The sequence below is a fragment of the Antedon bifida genome, chromosome 10 (assembly GCF_963402885.1).
Source record: "Antedon bifida chromosome 10, ecAntBifi1.1, whole genome shotgun sequence".
Classification (NCBI taxonomy): domain Eukaryota; kingdom Metazoa; phylum Echinodermata; class Crinoidea; order Comatulida; family Antedonidae; genus Antedon; species Antedon bifida.
Genome location: NC_136235.1, coordinates 14,510,426 through 14,535,076, shown reverse-complemented (window position 1 = coordinate 14,535,076; position 24,651 = coordinate 14,510,426). Strand labels below are relative to the sequence as shown.

At 34.7% G+C, this 24,651-nt stretch overlaps 3 protein-coding genes across 9 annotated transcripts; 2 read left to right on the top strand and 1 right to left on the bottom strand.

The window, feature by feature from the left end:
- Window positions 1–1,247: 1,247 nt before the first annotated feature.
- On the top strand, window positions 1,248–14,983 carry LOC144854888 (uncharacterized). 7 transcript variants are annotated; one of them, XM_078712899.1, is made up of 10 exons: window positions 1,248–1,651; window positions 3,827–3,881; window positions 4,342–4,553; window positions 4,626–4,891; window positions 5,051–5,100; window positions 5,193–5,495; window positions 6,125–6,171; window positions 8,886–8,931; window positions 9,445–9,477; window positions 12,812–14,983. In XM_078712899.1, exons 1-10 carry the CDS (start codon window positions 1,277–1,279, stop codon window positions 12,997–12,999), a joined length of 1,575 nt encoding a protein of 524 aa, XP_078569025.1. In that variant the 5' UTR covers window positions 1,248–1,276; the 3' UTR covers window positions 13,000–14,983. The 7 variants fall into 7 exon arrangements, with proteins under 7 accessions (XP_078569025.1, XP_078569024.1, XP_078569023.1 ...); XM_078712898.1 differs by having other exon boundaries at window positions 4,608–4,891; XM_078712897.1 differs by having other exon boundaries at window positions 4,590–4,891.
- A 574-nt stretch (window positions 14,984–15,557) lies between these two features.
- LOC144853708 (5-taurinomethyluridine-[tRNA] synthase subunit GTPB3, mitochondrial-like) lies at window positions 15,558–20,381 on the bottom strand. The gene is made up of 8 exons (XM_078711487.1): window positions 20,058–20,381; window positions 19,597–19,732; window positions 19,158–19,311; window positions 18,718–18,790; window positions 18,166–18,309; window positions 17,406–17,571; window positions 16,521–16,868; window positions 15,558–16,064 (listed from the first exon to the last, which is right to left on the bottom strand). Exons 1-8 carry the CDS (start codon window positions 20,302–20,304, stop codon window positions 15,839–15,841), a joined length of 1,494 nt encoding a protein of 497 aa, XP_078567613.1. The 5' UTR covers window positions 20,305–20,381; the 3' UTR covers window positions 15,558–15,838.
- A 1,383-nt stretch (window positions 20,382–21,764) lies between these two features.
- LOC144854897 (uncharacterized) lies at window positions 21,765–24,057 on the top strand. The gene is made up of 2 exons (XM_078712912.1): window positions 21,765–22,399; window positions 22,689–24,057. Exons 1-2 carry the CDS (start codon window positions 21,985–21,987, stop codon window positions 22,970–22,972), a joined length of 699 nt encoding a protein of 232 aa, XP_078569038.1. The 5' UTR covers window positions 21,765–21,984; the 3' UTR covers window positions 22,973–24,057.
- The last annotated feature ends 594 nt before the right edge of the window (window positions 24,058–24,651 follow it).

The following is a 24,651-nucleotide window of genomic DNA, read 5'->3' as shown; positions in this document are numbered from 1 at the left end:
CCTCTAGAGTCTTTGATACTACCCGCGCGTATCATCTAAAAAAAGTTATAATTAAAATTCATGGGTAGAATTTAGAAGTTAGTTAACAGATTCTATTTTATGTATAGGGCCTATTTTACTTGATGAATATTTCATATTAAGTAATATGCTTTATTATTACAATCCAATACAAAAATATTTGTATTTTTTATATATTAACATATTAGCAAAGCAAATCATTTATCATATTATATAAAGACCTACGTAGTCTCTTTTATTCATAAAAAGACGTATGTGAGGCAAATGTTTTATGCCTAAAAAATCACTACACTTTAAAAAAATGTTTATACACAAAATTACAAATCGTGCATATTTCTTTTCAAAATGGTAATTAATTCCGATGACCTATTAAAATACAGTACTTACTTTAGAATTTTTTTTTTAAACAGCTCTCTCGTAAATCTTTCTTCGATAAAATTGAGATAAAAAAAGAGTAAGTTTAATTTGGAAACTATAAAAAAATACACGTTTTTACCTTGTACCAATACTATAGAGAAAAATTTCTCAATGGTTATACTTCAACCTGAAATAATGCAAATCTTTAAAGATTGAATGAAATTGAATCAATATTAATAAATTCAGACTTTAATTGGCCCTGAAATTTATTCAGAGGTTGATGCTTATCAAGTGTATTTTTCATTTGTATCTCATAGTTTGACTTATCTTACGTCGTCAAAAATTGTTAATGGATAGCTTCGAGAAATTCACTACATAATAGGCCGATATACCCGCAAGACTCTAATTCATTTATAAAAACAAGATCCTTCATCCGTTTTGGGTCCAATATTGGAATGATCTGACCTCTCGTAAATCTTTCTTCGATAAAATTGAGATAAAAAAGGGTAAGTTTAATTCGGAAACTATAAAAAAAATACACGTTTTACCTTGTACCAATAGCCTACTATTAAAAAAATTCTCCATGGTTGTACTTCAACCTGAAATATTACTATAGGCCTATTACTGTACTAGTGTATCTGCCATGCAAATCCTTAAAGATTGAATGATTAAATTGAATGAATATTAATAAATTGAGACTTTAATTGGCCATTTTGCGGTTTTAATAGAGTTATTCTCTTTCATAGAAAAAAACTCAAATGATATTTTATTACTCAAATAAACCAAAACACCACTGACAATAATGAGAACATCTTTTTTCGATAGTGCGACCTCTGTAGTATTAGTTTTACTATGCGCCGCGCCTGCGTTAACATTCGTCGTGTACACATCACCAACAAACATGGGTGGAAATGGAGGGCGAGGGCACATTAGGCCTGGAAAAACTCCACAATTTCTTACAATTGGTTTATTGTTAGTAATATGTATACTTGCTTTCAATTACTGGAATGTCTCATCAAGAGGAAAAGCTCTACAAAAAGAAGTTAAAGAAATGACAGACACGCTAGAAGAGCTAGCCGTCAAGAAGGTCCACCTTGAAAAACGAAGTACGGCCCTCCAAAACCAAATCACCGAAGTGAACCACTTAAACGACGAGTTGCGTTCTTTAAAACTAAGCGCTGACGAGCAAAAAGATAAATTTGAACGAGACTTAGAAACTATGAAAGATGACTTAGATTACACTAGACAAGAAAGAGATACATTCCGAGCTGCAATTGTAAGTAATCCACTAGGCCTAGGCCTAATAATATAGGCCTAGCCTAATTCTAATACTTGATACTAAATAGGCTAAGGCGCGGGAAGACCTGCATAGATTAGCAGATGAATCGAATTATGGGCCGAAACGTCTCACTTTAGATCATATAATACATTTTTTGTGGTATTTTTCAATCCATATTTTTTTTATATTGGCAATGTTGATATAAAATAATATAAAATAAATTACTAAAAAAAGGTAATTTTATATTAAATTAAATGCCGTGGCTAAAGTAAGATACGGTACCGTATCCTAACTTCCGTTTGCTAAACGTACGGTAAAATTGCATTACGTCATAATCAGCCAACGGCAATGGGTTGCTGGATTTTTTTTCATATCGCGAAAACAGTGATCAACCGGAAGTTAGGATACGGTACCGTATCTTTAGCCACAGCGTAAATTTAAAAAACCCCAAAATATTAATGCCATGGCTAAAGATATGGTACCATCCTAACTTCCATTTGCTAAAGGTATGGTAAAATTGCATTAAGTCATAATCAGCCAATGGGGTACTGGTACGTGTGTGATGTCATCGTATAAGGACTTTGGATTTTTTTTTTCATATTGCGTCTGTAGAGAATGCACCAGGCTGCATGGATGTGTGCGCTGATTCTGTGACTCAGCCCCGGGGCTAGACCTAGCAATGTTGAATCCAGAAGTTTAATAACGGGCTACAACGTCGATGCTGTCCTGTAGTAATAGAGCAAGTTCATGTAGTTGGTGGACGTTACATAAAGCATTTAAAACATGCACTCAATCTCAAATATTATTTCATTATACATTATACACTACAGTAGAAATATGTTGATAGCCAAATTAGAAGTAAAGGAATTATAATTCAATGTTGGAAATTGTGTTGCGTCTAGTTCATTCGTCCATAGTTACTATTATATATATATGAGGGTTTTATTTTTATTCCAAATGGCATATTTAGGCCTATATTTTTTATTAAACTTTGTTTACAGATGGTGACCATAAACAACAAGCAAATGCGGACAATAAAGGGGCCCTCAAATACTATGATTTAGACAGTAGCCCCAGGGCTGAGTCACAGAAATCAGCGCACACATGCAGCTGGCCCCATCCTGGCACCGTTTTCCCTACACAAACAAACTCATATAATGAGGCTACAGTATAGGTTATAGTACGTAGTAAGTAGGCCTCTTTTGAAACGGTTTCTGTATTCTAGAATTAGGCCTAGTACTTAGCCTAGGCCTAGCTTATAAATTCTTATTTAGGAACAAAGTGTTATCAGCGTGGCTAACTAAAGATACGGTATCGTATCCTAACTTAATTGCATTCCTAATATAAAACTCGGAAACACGGCATTGGTCATAATATTGAGTTCAAGGGAATTGGAATTGGAACCACTTAATATTTTAATACAGAATCTTTATTGAGTCCAATAGGCAATTTAAGTAAATATTCAATGGAGTAGGACGACAGTTTTCACACTGAAAATCCTTTTAATGAAAAAATGTTGAGCAGAATAACACATGCTAATTTCAGTGTTCAAATATACTTTGTTTGCTTTGCCTTACAGTATTGTTTAGATATCATTGTTCTTGTTGTACATACTGTATTTGATATTGCATTTTCTTTGAGTACTGTACATTAATATTATACCCATGAACACAGACTTAATAGCCACATGATAACTAAAATGTCAAAAGTGCCCTTTTTTCCTGTATAATGTACAGTAAATTAAAACATTTTTTTAAGTGTTTACTTTAATATTATAGACAGACAAATAAGTAGACAAAATTATGAATGATTTAAATAATATTATATATTATAAAATGTAATTAGTTAATTATGTCTCAACCGTAGGTTATAATAGTAAATAACGATTATTTACCTGACGTTTCGCCCACTATCAGTTGGCTTTCTCAAAGTGTAGTGACATGTATGTCACCGTTGACCTCTTGTAAATTATATATTATTAAATTTGAATGAAATATGGTATGGCCTGTATGGTAGTGGTACAGGCTACTGTAGACCACTTCATAGTAGCAAATCCTGCATCCTCCAGCTAGTTTCACTAAAATGTTTTCGTTCTGAAATTGAAAATCATTGTCTGATTTAACACAATGTATGTTTTAGAATATAATTTTTACTTTCTTTTTTTTTATATAGACCACATTACAAGGAAATTACTCAGAAAATATTAGGAAATTTGAAGTTGTAAGAAGTAAGTTAATTAGCCTGCAGATTATACAGTACAATGGGCCTAGAAAATCATCATGAGATCACACGACGAGAAAAATTAACCAATAATTATGTGGTTTGAGAGATAATTATTGGTTAATTTTTCTTGTGTGTGATCTAATGATGATTTTCTATATGAATAGATATATATTTTTTATCCTTTGAGCCGAAAAAAACATTTTTGCGATGTGATTGGGCATCTGGTGGTTTGTTAATGACTGATCATGCGCATTTTAATGGTTAAAAAATTAACCAATAATTTTGTTTTGGCTGCGGAAACACAGCATTGGTCATAATATTCAGTTCAAGGGAATTGGAATTGGAACCACTTAATATTTTAATACAGAATCTTTATTGGTCCAATAGGAAATCTGTTCCAAAAGCTCAAAATAAAAAATAATTACAGACAACAATTAATATTACTAATTTTATTTATTTTAAAGGTGAGTTAGATGATATGCGTCAAGAATATGAAAAGTACCAGGAAATGCATGAGACTCATAAAAAGCAATATAATGAAAATGTTGTGAGAGCTCAAGACGAGCAGGAATCATGTGAAATGCAACGAAAACAGGCCATGGCAGAGAATGGCAACTTACAAGCAGTTTTACAAAAGACCCAATTGGAACTACAACAAATACGAAGCCAAATGGGTGTATCACAGCAACAACAGGCTGCACAGCAACAACAGGCTGCACAGCAACAACAGGCTGCACAGCAACAACAGGCTGCACAGCAACAACAGGCTGCACAGCAGCAGCAGTACAACTATCTAGGCCATACACAGCAACTACCACCAGCACAACAACAGCAATATAATCTTTTGAGGCAACAAACAGGTCTCCAGAATCAACAACAGCAGAACATGTATCCTCAAAATAATAACAATCAGTATAACTTTCATCAAAATGGCATTGAGGGATTGAACCAAAACCCACCGGTTGAAAAGTCAAAGGAAGAACTTGCCAATCAAGAAGCACCAGAAACTCAAGAGTAAGTATAGTCGGTTTACAAAGCCAGACACTAAAAAAAAAGCAATAGGCAATTGGTCAGAATTTGTTTTACTTGTTACTGTAGGCTGCGATACACAGGCACTGTAGGCCAGTTGAGTATTGAATTAAGCTAATATGTTTTCTTTATTTTTTTTAACAGTGAAGAAGGTGAAAAAAATGAGGTAGAGCAACAACAACAAGTAGTAGAGGGTGAGTATTTGATTTGTAGAATAATGTCCTTGTCCAACACACTGCGTCACACACCCTTAATGATAATTATCTATATAACTGTTTTACACTAGACAAGCAAGAAGATCAAAACCCTGGCCCACCAGAGATGGAAGTGAATGATCAGGTGAAAGTTCCCCAGGAAGAAGAAAATGAAGCAGATAAGCAAGTAGATGAGAATAAACAAGAAGATGAAAATCCAGATAAAAAAGAGGAGGAGGTGGAGGAAAAAGAAGAGGAAAAACTGAAGGCCGAACAAGACGGAGTGCATGATTCAGACGGAGATAAGGATGATGGAGCCGTACCAAATGAGGATTTAGCTTACCATGATGCTCAGTTGGCCGCTGAGAATGAAGATCAGAAAGACAGTGTCGAGGGTAATGATTGTTGTAAATTGTTACTTGCGTTTTACCTGGTCATAACAAATTACAACAAGTTACAAATCCACATAGATTCTCTGCAGGAATTAAATTATGTGCAGAAAATGAAACATTTAATATTTACATAACTGTTGTAAATTTTGTACGCTATTTGTGTGTAGCAGGGTGTCTAGTTGTATGAGTGTGTACCAAGACTATATAACTGGATGCTGAGCTCTGGAGATCAAAGGATTTTCTGTGGCTATGACATGATCAGTTCCACGCCCACTAAACTTTCAATTAGCCAATTGGCTTCCTCAAATGTTTTGTTAACAGACACCGTGCTGTGGAGAATATGTAGTACAGTACTGTTGATATTTGTCGCAGCCAGACATAGATCAAAGGACTGTTAAGAGTTCCTATCTTGGCAAGATGAGCTCAACATCCTGTTGTTAGATTGCCTTGTTTGTACCAAAACCTCTAACCTGCCCAGCTTTAATGATGAAGTCATAAAGAGATAAGAATCCCCTTAACTGAAACTTTAACTTTTTCTGAATATTCCTGACAATTATTTAAATTCAATAATTAAATGCTATTTGCAAGTGTGAAACGGCACTAAGACAACAAATTTGATTTATTTGTTTTAGATGGTCAAAAGGATGATGGAGATAAGGAGGCAGAGGAGGACGAGGAGGTAGGTTGCATTAACATGCATGCGTTTCATTTCAAAATTTATAGATATTTTTTTTTACTTTAAATAGTTGCAAATATACATTCACTCACTTATGAACGTTTGTTTGAGAGACCCCAAGATAGTGAATTTTTAAGCAACTTTAGAGTAATTTTTGGTAACTATTAAAAAGGCAGAATATTGAAGTTCAGGTGTATTTACCCTTGTAAGTTGGTGTCTATCCACTTAACAATTATTGGTACATGAAGGTAAAAAACTAAGCCTTCCTCATAAAATAATCCTTGGTATTAGAATATTATCTATTTGAGAATCATAATATTATGAATGTCTCTATTTTGTGTTTTTCTTGTTCTCAATAGCTATCTGGGCTAGATAAAAATGGTGGATATTTTCCTTAATAGCCTACACTAACATAACTAATTACTGATATTCTTTAAATTACTATAAAAGAGCAGATCTTCTGTTGTGGAAACACTGTACTTTTTTACTAGTCCACCAAACTCAAAAAGGAAATTAGATTGGCTGGCCCAGATAGACTAAACTATAAGCAAACCCTGGAATTAGATTGGCTGGCCCAGATAGACTAAACTAAAGCAAACCCTGGAATTAGATTGGCTGGCCCAGATAGACTAAACTAAAGCAAACCCTGGAATTAGATTGGCTGGCCCAGATAGACTAAACTAAAGCAAACCCTTGAATTAGATTGGCAGGCCCAGATAGACTAAACTAAAGCAAACCCTGGAATTAGATTGGCTGGCCCAGATAGACTAAACTAAAGCAAACCCTGGAATTAGATTGGCTGGCCCAGATAGACTAAACTAAAGCAAACCCTGGAATTAGATTGGCTGGCCCAGATAGACTAAACTAAAGCAAACCCTGGAATTAGATTGGTTGGACAAGATAGACTAAACTAAAGCAAACCCTGGAATTAGATTGGCTGGCCCAGATAGACTAAACTAAAGCAAACCCTGGAATTAGATTGGCAAGCCCAGATAGACTAAACTAAAGCAAACCCTGGAATTAGATTGGCTGGCCCAGATAGACTAAACTAAAGCAAACCCTTGAATTAGATTGGCAGGCCCAGATAGACTAAACTAAAGCAAACCCTGGAATTAGATTGGCTGGCCCAGATAGACTAAACTAAAGCAAACCCTGGAATTAGATTGGCTGGCCCAGATAGACTAAACTAAAGCAAACCCTGGAATTAGATTGGCTGGCCCAGATAGACTAAACTAAAGCAAACCCTGGAATTAGATTGGCTGGCCCAGATAGACTAAACTAAAGCAAACCCTGGAATTAGATTGGCTGGCCCAGATAGACTAAACTAAAGCAAACCCTGGAATTAGATTGGTTGGACAAGATAGACTAAACTAAAGCAAACCCTGGAATTAGATTGGCTGGCCCAGATAGACTAAACTATAAGCAAACCCTGGAATTAGATTGGCTGGCCCAGATAGACTAAACTAAAGCAAACCCTGGAATTAGATTGGCTGGCCCAGATAGACTAAACTAAAGCAAACCCTGGAATTAGTTTGGCTGGCCCAGATAGACTAAACTAAAGCAAACCCTGGAATTAGATTGGCTGGCCCAGATAGACTAAACTAAAGCAAACCCTGGAATTAGTTTGGCTGGCCCAGATAGACTAAACTAAAGCAAACCCTGGAATTAGTTTGGCTGGCCCAGATAGACTAAACTAAAGCAAACCCTGGAATTAGATTGGCTGGCCCAGATAGACTAAACTAAAGCAAACCCTGGAATTAGATTGGCTGGCCCAGATAGACTAAACTAAAGCAAACCCTGGAATTAGATTGGCTGGCCCAGATAGACTAAACTAAAGCAAACCCTGGAATTAGATTGGCTGGCCCAGATAGACTAAACTAAAGCAAACCCTTGAATTAGATTGGCTGGCCCAGATAGACTAAACTAAAGCAAACCCTGGAATTAGATTGGCTGGCCCAGATAGACTAAACTAAAGCAAACCCTGGAATTAGATTGGCTGGCCCAGATAGACTAAACTAAAGCAAACCCTGGAATTAGATTGGCTGGCCCAGATAGACTAAACTAAAGCAAACCCTGGAATTAGATTGGCTGGCCCAGATAGACTAAACTAAAGCAAACCCTGGAATTAGATTGGCTGGCCCAGATAGACTAAACTAAAGCAAACCCTGGAATTAGATTGGCTGGCCCAGATAGACTAAACTAAAGCAAACCCTGGAATTAGATTGGCTGGCCCAGATAGACTAAACTAAAGCAAACCCTGGAATTAGATTGGCTGGCCAAGATAGACTAAACTAAAGCAAACCCTGGAATTAGATTGGCTGGCCCAGATAGACTAAACTAAAGCAAACCCTGGAATTAGATTGGCTGGCCCAGATAGACTAAACTAAAGCAAACCCTGGAATTAGATTGGCTGGCCCAGATAGACTAAACTAAAGCAAACCCTGGAATTAGATTGGCTGGCCCAGATAGACTAAACTAAAGCAAACCCTGGAATTAGATTGGCTGGCCCAGATAGACTAAACTAAAGCAAACTCTGGAAGGACATTGACTGGCCCAGAATAAATTGAACTTGAAAGTGGATTGGCTGGCCCAGAATACCAAATAAGTTTTTATCAACTTTCAATTGCTAGAGTTTTAATTGATTTTTCTTGGTTATTTGTGGTTTTTTTTTTTTTTTTCACTAATTAAATTTTGGGGTTTTGTTTTTATGCACTCAGAATTTAGATGTTAATCGGGTGCCTTTGTTGAATGGAGATGGAAAAGGTGAGAATTGTTTTCCAATAAAGCACCTGTCCTATTAGCTTACTATCCACATTCATTCCCATCCAAATATCCCATCTGTTCAGCTATACGATAAATATACAATCATAAAATATGTACATTATAGAAACAATGATGTCATAATATTCTTTCTTTTTTATTTTGGAATACCATGATGACATAATATATCCATAGCAAAAAAGAAACTTAATCTAAGACAATAATAATGTCATAGTTGATCATCAAATCAAGCTTCAGCTTTATTGAAATTTAAAGATAACCTATTTTTATAACTTACATTTTATACTGGTAGAGGGATTGATTATGCTTGGTGGGTATTTAGGAGGACCCTCACGCTATACATCTATCGTCCTCTTTTTTCAATCGCTATCGCTTTTTTATACATCTCTGTCCCTTCTTTATTATTATCTAATTCTATCTTAAATCATTTTTCCATGTGCGTGTGAAACATGCTTTTTAATAAAGGAAACTTCATACAAATATTTCTCAATTTAGATCAGTATTTTGATGATAGCGTAGATGGTGATGGTAATTTTTGGCTTTTTAGATTTACTAACTATTAACTTTATAATTTGCATCTGTAAACAAGTATCACTATCCTAGGAATAAACGGATATATTCAAACAGGGAGGGATTCGGAGGATGGGGTCCAGTGACCGTATTCACCAATCACACTTAAGTGAGATATTTCCCTTAAATCCTAAGAATTTCCCTTAAAATAAATCAAGAAAATATTAAGGGTTTCACTTAAGTGGTATTCACAAAGGGTTTAAGGTTAAGGGAAACCCTTAAAGACCCCTTCCCTGCAATTTTGGACGTTTTTTGGAAAATAATACATATATATCACTTTAAAAACATTAAACCATGTCATTCCTTGTCTTAAATGTACGTTTTATGGTAAATTATGATAAAAAGTGAGAAACAATGCACTACCTAAGTAGCTCGCGGCGATCGACCTCTCGTGGACGGTCTTAGGCCTAGCCTAGCTAGGCTTAGTTTTGTAGGCCTAGCTGGTAAACATCGGTAACGTACGAACATCGTACGCTAGCTATATACCTAGCTTGACGTTGTATAGTTGCTGCATTAATTGTATTTCTATTTTTGCAACACTCCGTTGATATAAATTGGGGAAAGCCCGGTATTTTCGCTGAAAAGTTAGGAGTCTTCCATTTGTTTTGGCCTCACGATCGATCGAAAAGTGGGCGAATTACAGGTGAAAAACAAAAATATCAATCCGCGCGCAATGCATTTTGGGATTTATAGCGGGCCGCTATAATTATTAGAATCGACTTATTTTTCACATTTTTAACCGTTTAAAGACGAAAAAAGTTATCGCAATAGGACCATATAGTATTATTTTTACATTAAATATAGTTTGTGATCTTAAATTAGATCTAAAAAACGTAGGGAATGGGGCTTTAACTTGGTCTATTTTCCCCTTAACTTTTAAGGGACCTCAGAGGTCCCTTAAAAGTTCCCTTAACTATTCAGTACCTTGGTTGTGCTGACGATTCTGTATGTGCGAGTACTATGCCTACTTGTAGATAGCTCCAGTCTAGGCTAGGTAGAGATGCTAGGCCCCCTATTGGTGTGCCCAGTAACCAGCCTAGGATTCATGTTTGGTTTGAGTAGCATCTAGAGTTAGACCTTTTTTGCTGATCCTCACCATACAAATTAGTCTAGGCCTATATATTCATTTATTTGTTTTTATTTTGACTGCCATTATTTTCGTGGAAGATGGCTTCTCATTTCGTTGTAATAGAATTAATTAGCCTCAGTCTAGTAGGCTAGGTAGAGATGCTAGGCCCCCTGTTGGTCTTCCCAGTAACCAGCCTAGGGTGCATATGCCTCAATACAGACAGGTTTAGGCCTGCACAGAATGTTGATTTGTTAGTAGCATCTAGGCTAGACCTATTTTTCTTGATCCTCATACAAATTAGTCTAGGTCTATTCATTTACTTGTTTTTGTTTTGACTGCCATTTTCTTTTTATTGATCATCGTCACGTCCACTCACTTTCTCCCTGTTCCCCGTTCCCCAATCTCCTTACTCTTTTTTTAAATATGCAAATTAGTTTTAGAGAGGAAAGTGATTGGACCATAGGGGAATTAAATCCTCTGTGATTGGACAATGGGACAACTCATGAATATTTATGATTATTTTTACCCTTAAGTTTTACCCTTAAATTAAGGGTTTTCCTTAGGTAAGTGAATCCCTTAACTCATTTGTGAATACCCCTTAAGTGTTTCCCTTTGTTAAGGGAATTCTTAATTTTTCCCTTAGCCTAAGTGAGATTGGTGAATACAGCCACAGGGGCCTAGGGTCCAGGGGCCTGTAATGAAGACATACAGTATTGGGGCCAAAGACAAAGCTACAGCTACTGTATGTCTGAGATCAATCAGTAGTTATATGAAAGTATGTGGATTGTCAGAGGTGGGAGTTGGTAAGGTGGTTTCACTCTAAAATGGAGGTTTGCCCCAAACCTGTTGACCTAGCTGCGTACATATGTATGCATGAGGTTTTTTTTCATGTTTTTCTTTTGAATCTGAGAAATTTGTTTGTATCACTATTGTGCATCTTAACAATTTTGTAATGTCACTCATCACTCATAATGACATATTTTATGAGAGTAATTTATTTGAAGTGCTGTACTGTAGCAATGTATGTTTAATCCATTTATCCATCTAACTGCACTTTTTTAAAGGAACGATTTTAAAGAAAAAACCTGTACTACAGTGGTATGGAACTGAAATAGTGGGCTGGCCCCACAAAATGTGTCTGTTATTGATAACTTGTGCCTGTTTCTACTAATTACTAAAATCCACAATGATACTCATAAAATAATTATTTAATATGGATTAATTATGCACTTGAAATGTTATTAATAATACTGTATTCAGTTTGGAAAAATAAATCTAGTCAACTGGACTTATTACTTGTTTAACAGCGACGTTTAACTTTAACCTACCGTTTAACCTATCCAGGTCCTATCTTCCACGATCTATCCAGGTCCTATCTTTCACGATCTATCCAGGTCCTATCTTTCAAGATCTATGCAGGTCCTATCTTTCACGGTCTATCCAGATCCTATCTTTCACGGTCTATCCAGATCCTATCTTTCACGATCTATGCAGGTCCTATCTTTCACGATCTATCCAGGTCCTATCTGTCACGATCTATCCAGGTCCTATCTGTCACGATCTATCCAGGTCCTATCTTTCACGATCTATCCAGGTCCTATCTTACATGATCTATCCCGGTCCTATCTTTCACGATCTATCCAGGTCCTATCTTTCACTATCTGTCCAGGACCTATCTTTCACGATCTGTCCAGGTCCTATCTTTCACGATCTGTCCAGGACCTATCTTTCACGATCTGTCCAGGTCCTATCTTTCACGATCTGTCCAGGTCCTATCTTTCACGATCTATCCAGGTCCTATCTTTCACGATCTATCCAGGTTGTGTTATCAGGCTGAATGATGAAATTGTGGCGATTGGTCTGTGACCCATGATGAGGCCGAAGAGCTACAGTATTAACCTTCAATTCAGCAATCAAGAAAATCCCCAAACCTTTGGTTAATAGCTCCTCGACCCTGTCACAGGTCACAGACCAATCGATGTATCGATGACCTGGATAGGCCATGAATGAAATGACCTGAATAGGTTGTGAAATGTCGCTTTTAAACCAGCAATTCCAGTTGATTTTTCGACTTACCTGTAATACTACCTGGACGAATGACAATATCCATACCCGTAATATAACTGTATCAAATTATTACAGTCCATATGTTCATTTTGCAGTTTGAATTACTTATTAAACTTGCAACTGTATGTTTGATTCACATTTTTTTTGTGATTTCAGAAAATGATGCAATAAATGAAAAGGATGATGAAAACAAAGCAGAAGAGGTGGAGGATGAAGGGGAGGAGGATGATGATGGAGAAGAAGCTGAAGAGAACAATCAACCTCAATATGGTAACAATGAGCAGAATGACGAGCAAGAACAAAAGGATGAACCCGAGGATGATGACAGTTCTCAGAATGATTAAAATATGGTTGATGATGATGTATAATAATTTTTATTTACTATAAATTTGTATAAATTCTATAGGGTTTCTATTCTGTCTTTCAATAGAAAAAACAATTACAACATTAATTAATTTCATTTCTTAACTGTACATTAAAAATGTAGATAGCTCTGTCTACACTATCAAACTTTGACAAAAAAAAATGTGATGTGCCCATTTATGGACATGATGATGTCATGTCACTACCATATTTGAGCATGTCACACTTTTTTTGTCTACATAAAGTTTGATAGTGTAGACAAAGATTTATGGATTGAAAAGAATTTCCTGAACAAAATATTTAATTAAATCTGATTATAGTAGGTTGGACTTTCAGTGACGGAGTATTTTATTGTGTTTTACATGTGGGTGGACGTTTCAATTCTTTTGTAGTGTTAGCATACAAATATTTAAAATAATATATAACACAAGATACCTTTGCTGTGGAAAACTGTTTGGTAAAAATTGAATATATGGGTTTGCTAATAAAAAGAAATACCATTACGGAAAGGAATATCTACCAACAATTGCATAATGTGTGTATAAAAGTCATTCTTATTTTCTTTCCTCCATTTTATTGCGTCGGGATGAAGATAAGCTATGCTATTTCTATTGTGGAGTATTTTTTACTCTGCCCATGCTATGCTGCCTAAGTTGTTTCTAAGAAATTCTTGTGTTTATTCCTAAATACAGTCAACTTTCCCAATACCAGACTTTGGAAACTCTCCCAAAACCACACTTTTCTTTTGGTCCAAAAGTTAACAAATTATGTGTTGCCATTAAAAATGCATTTGGAATAACATAGTTTCTGGAAAACCAGACATATTAGGCTAGCCCATGGGTGTCCGGTATTGGAAGAGTTGGCTGTTCCAATAAAATAGTATTTAAGTAATAAAGATAAATATTATAATATAATTCAATGAGATTGGGATGTATTCTATTAATAAAGAATCAAATAATCATGTGACATGCTGTAGGTGTACAGTATTTCTATTAGCTATTGATAGGATTAGTTAAAATGCAAACTGTTTTGCAAGAAAAACAATTATTTTGTTTAACTTTGAATTTCAGTACTTTGCTGTTCATTCTCAAATGTGGGCACTGGTTGTAGTATTAATTTTATGATTTTATATTTGTATGTATATATTTATTATATATAATTGTAATCCTTATAAATTCTATATTGGGACATTGATGTACTTATTAATTTATATAAATAATAATAAATTGTTTATGTAGTGGCAGATCGGTTATTTAACAACACGCTTTCTTACCAATTCAAGTCTGTGAAATATTTTTTGCTGTTTGATGTCGTTTAAATTTAATTACAAATACTGTAAAACAGTTGAGTGATGATATGATGGTTCTTTTTAAAATATTAACCAGGCCTTGTACATTGAATCTGATTTTAAATGTTTTTTGTTATTCTAAATTTTCAATAGCAATAATTTAATTTGTTTATTTTTTGAGGCATAACAATTGGTAAAGCTGAATGTTGAAAAAAGCTTCCAATGGAATGTTGAAACCAATTAAGCTTGAATGTTTTCTTTTTTAGAAAGTAAATTTGTGTGTTCATATTTTTTTGTATTTATTTAGGGACAGTTAACTTTTATTGGCCTTCCTATAAGACCCCCCCCCCCCTCCCCATAATATATGGGGGTGGTGATTGATTGTGACCACCTTGTCCTAAAAAAATATAATACATTTATTCTCTTTGCAAATGAATTTCAATGCAAAGTGTCTATGTTGGTAACTATTACTTTTTAGTCCTCGAATATAGGCCCACTCCAAACTTGTTTATCCCTGAAATAGGAAGGTTAATATAATAGTCTATTTATGTTGTTGACATTCCCTATTTTAATTACAAATACTATTGAATTATTTTAGTGTAGTTTGAGTGGAATTAATGGGATTTCTATTGTTTTATTTTAATATGTAATTTGATTAAAAGAGAAACTTTTTTGAAAAAAAAAAAAACATGTTATTGCATTTAATTTGTCTTTCAATTGCTTAAAGAGCATTTTAAACAATTCGTGAGCTATGTAGTAATAGCAAAAAAACAAAAATGTTTAGTTATATTTTGGACAAATCTTCACTCACCGAAACCAATGGTCCCACTAAAAATTTGTACATACATTTTCTCTATGTAAACATTTTATTTCCATACATGTTTTAACTGTATACAGAGTACTGCATATTATATTCTGAAACAGTGATAACTAACAATAGTTTCTATAAGCAATAAAACTTTATTTTTGTATCAATTACGGGGAGCAAACAATTACGGGGAGCAAAACAACTCTATTTTTTTGTATGATGGAATACTAAAAAAAGCCCACACAGAAGAATTGAATCAATTCAATGATTGGATTTTCGACAGCATAAATTAGAAGACTTCAAACATTAAACTGAAAACAAGAGGTTTCGTTGTGAATAATAGATACATTATGTTTCGATGCTCCCAGCAGAAAATAAGTCAAAACACAAATGAACACAACAATATAATACTTGTTCACCTTTTTTAATACCTTTTATTTTGTCTAGAAAATCAGGTTCTGACGTTCAGAGGGTCTGAAAAGGTCAATGTTGCCATTGGTTTTAGACCCTTTAATTTAATTACACAAAATTGAAATATTTAAAGCCATTGCAGAATTTGAATCTCATCAGTTTTTTCAGTATTGCATTTTTCTTATCTATTATGAAGCTTTTCCTTCGTAATGTAGTGGGGATGGATGGGGTGGTGATTGTGACCATCTTGTCCTAAAAAAATCACTAGACGGTGACATACTTAAATATCTCCGCATTTATTAAAGAACTCTCATCATTTACCAATACAAAAGTCTTTAAAGATGACATCCAGAATGTCCTCTGCACCAACTTTACCAGTAATTTTACCAAGCTGTCGAAGGCCTGTCCGCAAGTACTCTGCTGCTATCACCACATCAGACTGGTGAAAGAACTCATCCAGGGCTGCTGTGGCCTGCTCTAAATGATGTCTGTGACGTTGCTGTGTCAGGCTAGGTGCGTGTGACTGTGGATTCATACACCTTGGATAAAATTTAAATGTATTATTATAACCACGAATTTATTTACCAATATTGTCTAATACAGTACAACCCACCAGGCATGGATTTAGGCGGGGTCTTAGCAGGCTTTAGCCCACCCCCCCCCCTTCAATCAATCAGATTCATATAGCGCCAGTATCCATAATAATGTTCAAAGGCGCTTGACAAAGTTAAGCAGGAAATGCCTCTGTGTAAAAATTTAACAGCAAAATAAAGTAATGACTACTTTTATTTTTCTGCAACCCGACAGATCGTTTTTATCATTTATGAAATATTTAGCCCCACTAGTCTATAATGCTTGATCCGCCCTTGCCCACTCAGATGCACTTCTCTGCGCACAATGAATTAACATGACAACATAGTTAAGGTCATAGGTCATCGCAAATCAAACGCTCCTTATTACTATCACTGTTTTAGAATAATTTGCTCCTAACTTACATTTTTTCAACCTTTTCCGCTAGTAAACTCAGAAAATAATCGATTCCTTCACCAGTTTTGCATGATATCAAACAACAATTAACATCTTCAATTTGTTTACCCATTCTATCCTTTCCAAAGTTCACCTTTTCAATTAATTGTTTTAATCTATCAACACTTTCCACAGGTAGTACATCTGACTTGTTGATTACAATTATATAATCTACAGAGTTTATGTCCGCCTGTGTGTCCAGATTTAATGAGGAACGTAGATTGTTCAGGAACGTTATGAACGTTTCTTCACTGGTTGATTGCGCAACAGCTTCAGAAGTATCCGTCATCATGATAACCACATCCGCTTGATGTGCTCTGTAATGATAACAAGTGATGGAGATAATTGATAAAATGTACCATATGATCTGTTCACACGACAAACAATTGATTTTGAAGGGGGAGGAGGGATTTTATGAAAAATCTTAAGAAGAAATAAGAAACGCACCAAATACAAAAATATTCAAAAACAGCTGGATTTTGTTTCCAACTCCTACTTATATTGTAGTTTTATTTAAGTTAATAATGATAATAGTTAATATTATTGTTTATACAGTAATATTAATTAATAATAATGGGAGAGATAACATTTGCTATTTTCAATTCTTGGTAATGTGCCTAAAAACATATATTACAACACAAACAAATTACTGTAAAGTAAACATTGTTTTAAATTAAACAGAAACAACTAAAATGTTAACACACCAAATATGTTTGCCATCATATATATACTGTATATATATACAGATATACAGTATATCAATTTAAAGGTTCCTATCAAAATAATATTTGTTATGACTTCAATCAGAATATAGAAATCTGAAAATGTGAGAAAGGTACATTTTTGGATTTTACCGATCTCTGGCTCTCTTTATGCCTTCAAGCTCCACAGAGTCTACGGAGTGACGCAAACCAGCGGTGTCGCTCAAAATAACAGGATAACCACCGATATTCACCGTTGTCTCAATAACATCACGTGTTGTACCTGCAGTCGGTGATACAATCGCTGCCGGCCTTTGACCTAAAAGATATATGTATTTCATATTCTGTTGATACCAAGCACTCAGTAACTTTAACAACCCAGTTTTAAGCAAGCAAACCATTCTAATTTGAAACACCATTTCTTAAGCTCTGTCTACACTATCAAACTAGTTTGACAAAAAAGTGTGATGTGCCTAAATATGGTTGTGATATGCCCAAATATGGTAGTGATAATATGATGTCATCATGTCCATATTATGGGCACATCACATTTTCTTGTCACATAAAGTTTGATAATGTAGACAGGGCTTTAAGCGCTGTCTGTGATATGATGTCATATCGTGTCCATATATGGACACATCACATTTTCTTGTCCAGTAAAAGTTGAGTAGACAGAGCTTAAGACCATGCAGACATGGAAATTAATATCCCAACAAAATACTATTGTACAATACAGTATCATACATTATTTTGCATGAAAATCATTGGTGGTACAGATGCTTTTTCACATATTCACATGTGTAAACCATATTCCCATTTTCCTATAGAAACACCTCCAAAAAACATTACTACAAATTTGGGAGTGGGAGTTTACTACAGGATGGGCTTAATACAGGAAAATAGAATGACGTACATATATCATTAAGTAAGCTACTCTTTCCTACGTTAGGTTGACCTAGAATCGCAACATGTACACCATCCCGTAGACGTTCACCGCACCGGTTGTCAGAAAGATGATGAATAATCTCGGAATAAATTTTTCGAACTTGAAGACGAGCTGCTGGGCAAGATAAAAACATAACAATGCAGTGCTGTAGTCAGGAGAAATAAAGTGGCGAGGTTGGTGTTGTGTGCTGTAGTCTAAGGCCTCCTTGTGAAAAAAGTGGTCAGGTTGAAACCTTAACTGTAGGCCTACTGTTGGCTTAGACCCTTTAGTCTTTTAGAATTGTACAGTTTCAGTGGAGTAGATATAACTAATAATTATCAAGATTAAATAATATTACTTTCAAGAGCAGTTTTTGTATTCATCCAAAATTAAAAATACATGCATAAAAACAAGATACAATTTATTTAAATAATGAAAAAACGAAGGAGAGAAAAGGCATCCGCATGCCCTTCATTTTACTGTTTATTACTTTCATTATAATACATGCATATAACATACTTGGTTTGGCCATAACGTTACCTGTTTCTAGTACATCTTCTTCAATGTTTTCTTCTTCACTAAAATCAATAAATGCTTCAACATGTGCAATAGACTATAGAAAATCAAATAAAATAATGATATATATATGAAATATGATTTAACATACATGTATCAATCCTATTTAAAACCGCCGTGCTATGCGTACAGCGAGTCATAATCATAATTGACAGTAAAGAAGATGATGGGGAGTAAAAGCAATTCAGCCTTTCGACCAGCTTACAGAGGTGATGTAAAAGTACTGTACCTTCGCTGAATAATAAAAAAAATAAATACGAAAATTAGTTATTTATGTCAAATGTCATTGCGCCTTCTTTGTGGAGATAGATCGTAGTTGACTCATAAGCATAGCCACTGCGATAAAAAAAAACCCATTTTAATAAACAGATTACATAGCAGATCATCCAAATTTATAAGTAAACCTGAAGTATTTTTTCAGTCCATGTTTTGTATAAGCGACTCAGATCTCCCTCCATCTGTCTTAATGCTTGCTTTCGTTGAGCTTCTGTTTCAGCGTGAATAAGATCTCCGAGACCTTCAACTTCTGTCAAGTCAAGTTTACCATTCAGAAATGCTCTTTGTGTAAGAAAATATAATGGGAAAACTTCCGAAAATAAATACATAAACCTTCAATCCATTTATTGAATTTCAATTTCATTACAATATTATCATAATAATATATTACAATAAAAAACATAAATAATAAATGCATTACTATTTTAATTAAATTAAAATAGTTAAATTAATTAAGTTCATTTATTTTTTTTAAATTTTATGTAATTAACCTATGAATCGCATACTTGAATCTGTAAACAACAAACAGTTAACATTCATAGACAATTATGTTTACATTAATCTCACCTCTTTGTGAATTCTCCAGTCTCTGCTGGACGTAGTCCTTCCATCTTTCCCAGGGCAGCATGCACTGCCTGGATGACAGCATGTCCTCCGTGAACATGATACTCAACTGTATCTTCTCCAGTGAAACTTGCTGGTCCTAAAAAAGAGAATAAATCCAGTCTCATACAAAACACAGGTACAAAGTTTTACTTTCTGAAGATCTAATATGCAGATGTACACTTTAGTCCCTTCCTGGGAATCACACTCCAGCATTGAATAAGAATTTAATGAGCAATCCTTTTGGAAATGGCTACAGTAGTACTAGTAGGGCTACCATCAGTATTGGAACTAACTACAGAAGACTTCTTCTTACAGCCATTACTTGATAGAAATTAAAGGTTTTAATTTAGAGGTTTTACAAACTTAGAAAACAGGAATATCAATATGTAATGCCATACTATTACTCCAATTATTTATATTACCTGGAAACCACAAAACAAGCGCTTTATCTAAATGATCCCTATTTATGGGGTCGTATAGGCTGGCTAGGATTGCTTGGCGAGGTCTGGGAAGGTGTGTTTTCCCCGTCAACTTCTTGATGGTTGATCGAACATTCGGGCCTGACACTCTGATCACCGCAACACCGCATTTGCCAAACCCAGACGATAATGCAAATATTGTTCCTTTATACATTTGTGAGAACATTCTGATGTGTGAAACCGAAAGCATAGCTCAACGTGTTTTCACTGTGTTTTATTCCAAAAATATACTGCCTAATGGGAGGCCTAGGCCTAGCCTACACTCGATCTACTCTGTGTCAAAAATTCAAGTCAAACCACCACGTGGTATTGGTTGTGTCTATATTGTAATTGTTATGATCGTCACGCCTGACTGATTGTAATGAAGGAGTTATAAAAATAGGCCTACTCTGTCATATGTTTACTATTTAGAAATTGTCTACTAATATTACTAACACTAATTTAAAAAATGTTATTAGTAAATATTAATCCCAGATAAAATACATTTAATTTGTAATAATATACGCATTTAAAGAAAACACAATGAGCCTAATTTAAAAGGATCATGGATAGATTGTAAATTTACATATTAATTTTGCTTTATAATTGTTATATTTTACTTTAAATTAATTATAGGCCTACTTTTTATTTTTTGACTGAGAAGCCTCATTGTTACAGTCGTTATATACTTTTATGGAGCTACACCCCCATATTTAAAAAGAGACCATGATAGAGTTTCCGAAATAAAAGATTGAATGAATGAATGAATGAATGAATAAAGGAGCTCAGCGATAGGCCTACAGAAAAACAGAAAATGAATTGGTGAGCAGAAGGTGTACTCAATCTGAACAAAAAACCGTCTGCTAGTACAATCTGCTCTTGCGTTGGAGATGCTGCGCATTGCTATAGTAACAGGAACTTGTATTAATTTAACATCATCCTGAATCCGTCCCAATCTCACGTGAGAATAGTATGTCATTTTTCATTTTTGTTACCATAATTATGTCATCTTTAAAGTATACCATATCATAACTGCTCATAATTTGTTCTTTTTGTCATAACAAGTAATCGCTGTTTAGGTTTTTACTAAAGTCACAGAGGTTATTTTTTAACGCCTTACAAATACAGCAAATGGTTCTATGGTAAAGCTTATAATTCGCATTGCCTTATGTAAACAGTAAACATATCTCATTTCATTTGCATTATTTAAAATCTCACTCCCCCTTTTTCCTCTTTTTAAATAATAAATAATTGCCGTTGATGATAAATAGAAGGTTGAAAATAATATTCAAATTGAACTTTCGGGGAATTCCCTGATTAAATTGCATTGTGTATATCTGTTGTTGAAGGAGTCTATTTGCGGTTCGAACAAAAATTCCATAGTTCTAATTTGATCAATCAATGGTACCTTGTCCATTGTTTAATAAAGGGTATACCTGCTGAGTGGGTATTGTATTTGTATGTATTAAAATATATCGCGTCTATTATTATTATTATTCACTTTTTCATAACGATTGTTAATGATCAAAGCAGCACAAAATTGTAGGCCTAATTAATAATGTGGTTGTAGGTCTATTGTAGTCATAATTAGTTCCATCCCCATTTATTTAATAGAATCGTCCACTTTTTTAACAATATATGAAACATTTTCTTTTTATTTGTACGGTTTTTCCTGTGGCAAACAACCGTGTTTATTTACCTACAAACAGGAACTTACTGTAGGCCTAGGCCTGCACTTATTAAAAGACGAGAGAAGAAACTTACAACTCCGAAAAGAGAAGGCCATAGTCGAAGAAGAGACAATAGTTTAGTCTAGGACTACAAAAGAAAATGCCGATGGTATAATGTACAAGTACGCGTTATTTTAGAAGTATTCATTGAGAAGTTCTAGATGGAAGGAGTAGATAACAGTGAAGACACACGTCCGTCCAAAACAGAAGCATCTGATACAATGAGCGCACAGTCAGTAGATTCTGAGGTGGTGGGTTGGGCCAGTGAGGAACAACAGTTACCTAAAGAAAATGTTAATGTTAGGCCTACACTAAGTAATAGAACAGAGACAGACACATCGCCATATGATAAAGCACAGTCACTTGATCGTGAGAGAGAAAGATCGCATTTTACAGTTGTAGATTTTCCCCCACCATCAGAACGTGTAGATATTATAGAGACACTGATGTATTGGTCCCAAGGACCTCCAATTGCGCCTGATGAGTTCAGAAAGATCACTTGGATAACAATGGAGGCAGACTTACAAGATATTATTTCATCTGGTATGATCCCGCAGGATACCTTAGCTTCTGCAGGTAATTTGAATGTTGATTATTTAGTTGTGAAAGTCATAAGGCGGATGCTTGACATGTTTAATAATCAGGAGAGTAAAAGTGTATATAATACATAATAAATACATAATCAATATGAAATAATAAATAATATATTTCATTGTTTAGTGTGGAAATCGTCAATATCATAAACATAATGTATCATTCTGTTTCGTTATCATTGATTTATGTTTCAGTGACAAAATCGTGTCTTTTTTAAATATAGGCCTAGCCTACTAAATATTCCAATGTTCTTTCGGTTTCTTCTATCCAGGAATAGATGAAGAATCATATGACCACTTCGAGAAATGCGTCAACAACATCCGGGAACATCTTTGGGAAGGTGATTTGAAAAGATCGTTGAGTATTCTACGAGGTTCCAGACGCATATTTTCGGCCTCCAACCATCACCTTATGCGGCATGCTTTTCGAGGGCCTCCGCTTGAAGTACTGGCCAATATTTATTTTGGAGGAATGGGGGTCTTACCAAAAGATAGAATGATTTTACAGGACCCATACCACTATTCTGTTAATCCTGATAACTTGGATGATGACTAAATCGACTTGAAATATCGTAATTGTGTATTTATACTATTTCGTTAATCCTGAAGACTTGGGTGATGAATAGTAGATGGACTTAAGTTATCGGTTACTACAAAATGGCAATAGGGCACTGATGGTCAAGAATGGTTTTTGTGTCCGATTTATCCGAGCTAAAAGATTTTATTATTCTTGAAAATGACTTGATAAAAGTTACTGTACATTTTTTTTTATTGTCGGATTTCTCTAATTATTGGCCCCTTTCTGGTGACGCGCGAAGGACTTAAAATTACGTTTGGCCATTTGTATGTTGGATTCATGGGCTGCTAATTAACAAAGGTAAATAATTAGCCTTGGGTCCTAAGGCTTGTAATACTATGGATGAAACCATAGATAGTACGTCAGATTAAATAAGTTTATTAATAAAAACCAGTTAATTACATCAAATAGACATGGCTCTTACGTTCTACAATTAACAAAATGGCTCTGTCAATTGCAACGTAGGCTTTCGGCCCTTATTTCTCCTTATATGCCTTCTACAATGTTTTGTATTTAAAATGTACAGGTATTTTGTTTTGAGCATGAGAAATGAACACACAACTCAATATTGTAATATTACGGTACCCCACTAAGCTACTATGCCATGTAACGGGTTATTATCATTTGAACACGGTATAATTAGTACTGTAGTGTAATTTACATCCAATTTTAGTCGCATGCAACGCGACTCTATAGCTTACTATGTCGGTAGGGCGGTCGGTAAACAATAACTCAAATTTGCGCACGCGAATGCAGCCATGTATATGGCCTTGTTATTTCTGATGTTTTCTTTTTCTCTTTGGAGTGCTCCTTCAGTTTCCATAGTTTATGAATAGCACCGTACTTTATAAACATTGTATTAGTAGAAAAGCACATTGAAAGCTTTAAGATTAGAACATTTCTGCTTTTAAGAAATTCCTTTTTTTAAAGTTGGGAAGTGTTTAGTGAATACGGCTACTAGTTTCTTTCTCTAATTGTAATTTTTTTTCTTACTTTTTAACAATATTGTATTCAAAACATTGCCACTTGTAATAAAGCAGAAATTAAGATTTAATAAATGATTTGTTTTCCAACCGATTCATCTTGATTGCTCTTGTTCTTGCAGAAATCTTCTTTTTTTTCTATTTCAAGTTATAAAGAACAGAAAATTGTATAGGCCCTATAAATAGTTTTACGAGTAAAGTCTATCTATTAACCGCGTATACTCAAAGATGATGAGTAGACCTACCTACTAATGTTTATGTATCTCATCTCAGCCTTCAACCCCATACAACAAAAAACGAAAACAAACGATTTGTTTGAAATATTTATCATGTTGAATCTGGGACACTCTAGTTGCCATATACGTTGCGAACTACCTTCCCACTACACCAGCTGCACAATCATATTTGCATAACAAACGCGGCCTGTTTCTACTGCATGCGCAATATTTGAGTGACTATTCTAATCCATTGATATAGGCCTATACTATCTATCTAAGTTGCCTCCAATTTAGCAATTTTATCTAATCGTATTGCCTAGACTAGAGTTACATATTTTACGCTACAAAGTTTTGTTAAATACGGAACCGTTAAAAGAAAATGGCATGAAAGAATTATCATCGAATACCCACGCTAGATGTATGACATCATCAATCAGTAACAATGTTATGAAGAAGC

Excerpts from the sequence above, each read along its gene's own strand:
- LOC144854888 (XM_078712894.1), top strand. The coding sequence starts at position 1,277 with ATGGGTGGAAATGGAGGGCGAGGGCACATTAGGCCTGGAAAAACTCCA. Across the intron at positions 1,652-3,826 it reads ATACATTCCGAGCTGCAATT|ACCACATTACAAGGAAATTA; the intron begins GTAAGTAATCCA and ends TTTTTTATATAG. Across the intron at positions 6,172-8,885 it reads AGGCAGAGGAGGACGAGGAG|AATTTAGATGTTAATCGGGT; the intron begins GTAGGTTGCATT and ends TTATGCACTCAG.
- LOC144853708 (XM_078711487.1), bottom strand. The coding sequence starts at position 20,304 with ATGCTTTCGGTTTCACACATCAGAATGTTCTCACAAATGTATAAAGGA. Across the intron at positions 19,312-19,596 it reads ACTGGAGAATTCACAAAGAG|AGCATTTCTGAATGGTAAAC; the intron begins GTGAGATTAATG and ends TCTTACACAAAG. Across the intron at positions 18,791-19,157 it reads GGACTGAAAAAATACTTCAG|TCTATTGCACATGTTGAAGC; the intron begins GTTTACTTATAA and ends GATTTTCTATAG.
- LOC144854897 (XM_078712912.1), top strand. The coding sequence starts at position 21,985 with ATGGAAGGAGTAGATAACAGTGAAGACACACGTCCGTCCAAAACAGAA. Across the intron at positions 22,400-22,688 it reads GGATACCTTAGCTTCTGCAG|GAATAGATGAAGAATCATAT; the intron begins GTAATTTGAATG and ends TCTTCTATCCAG.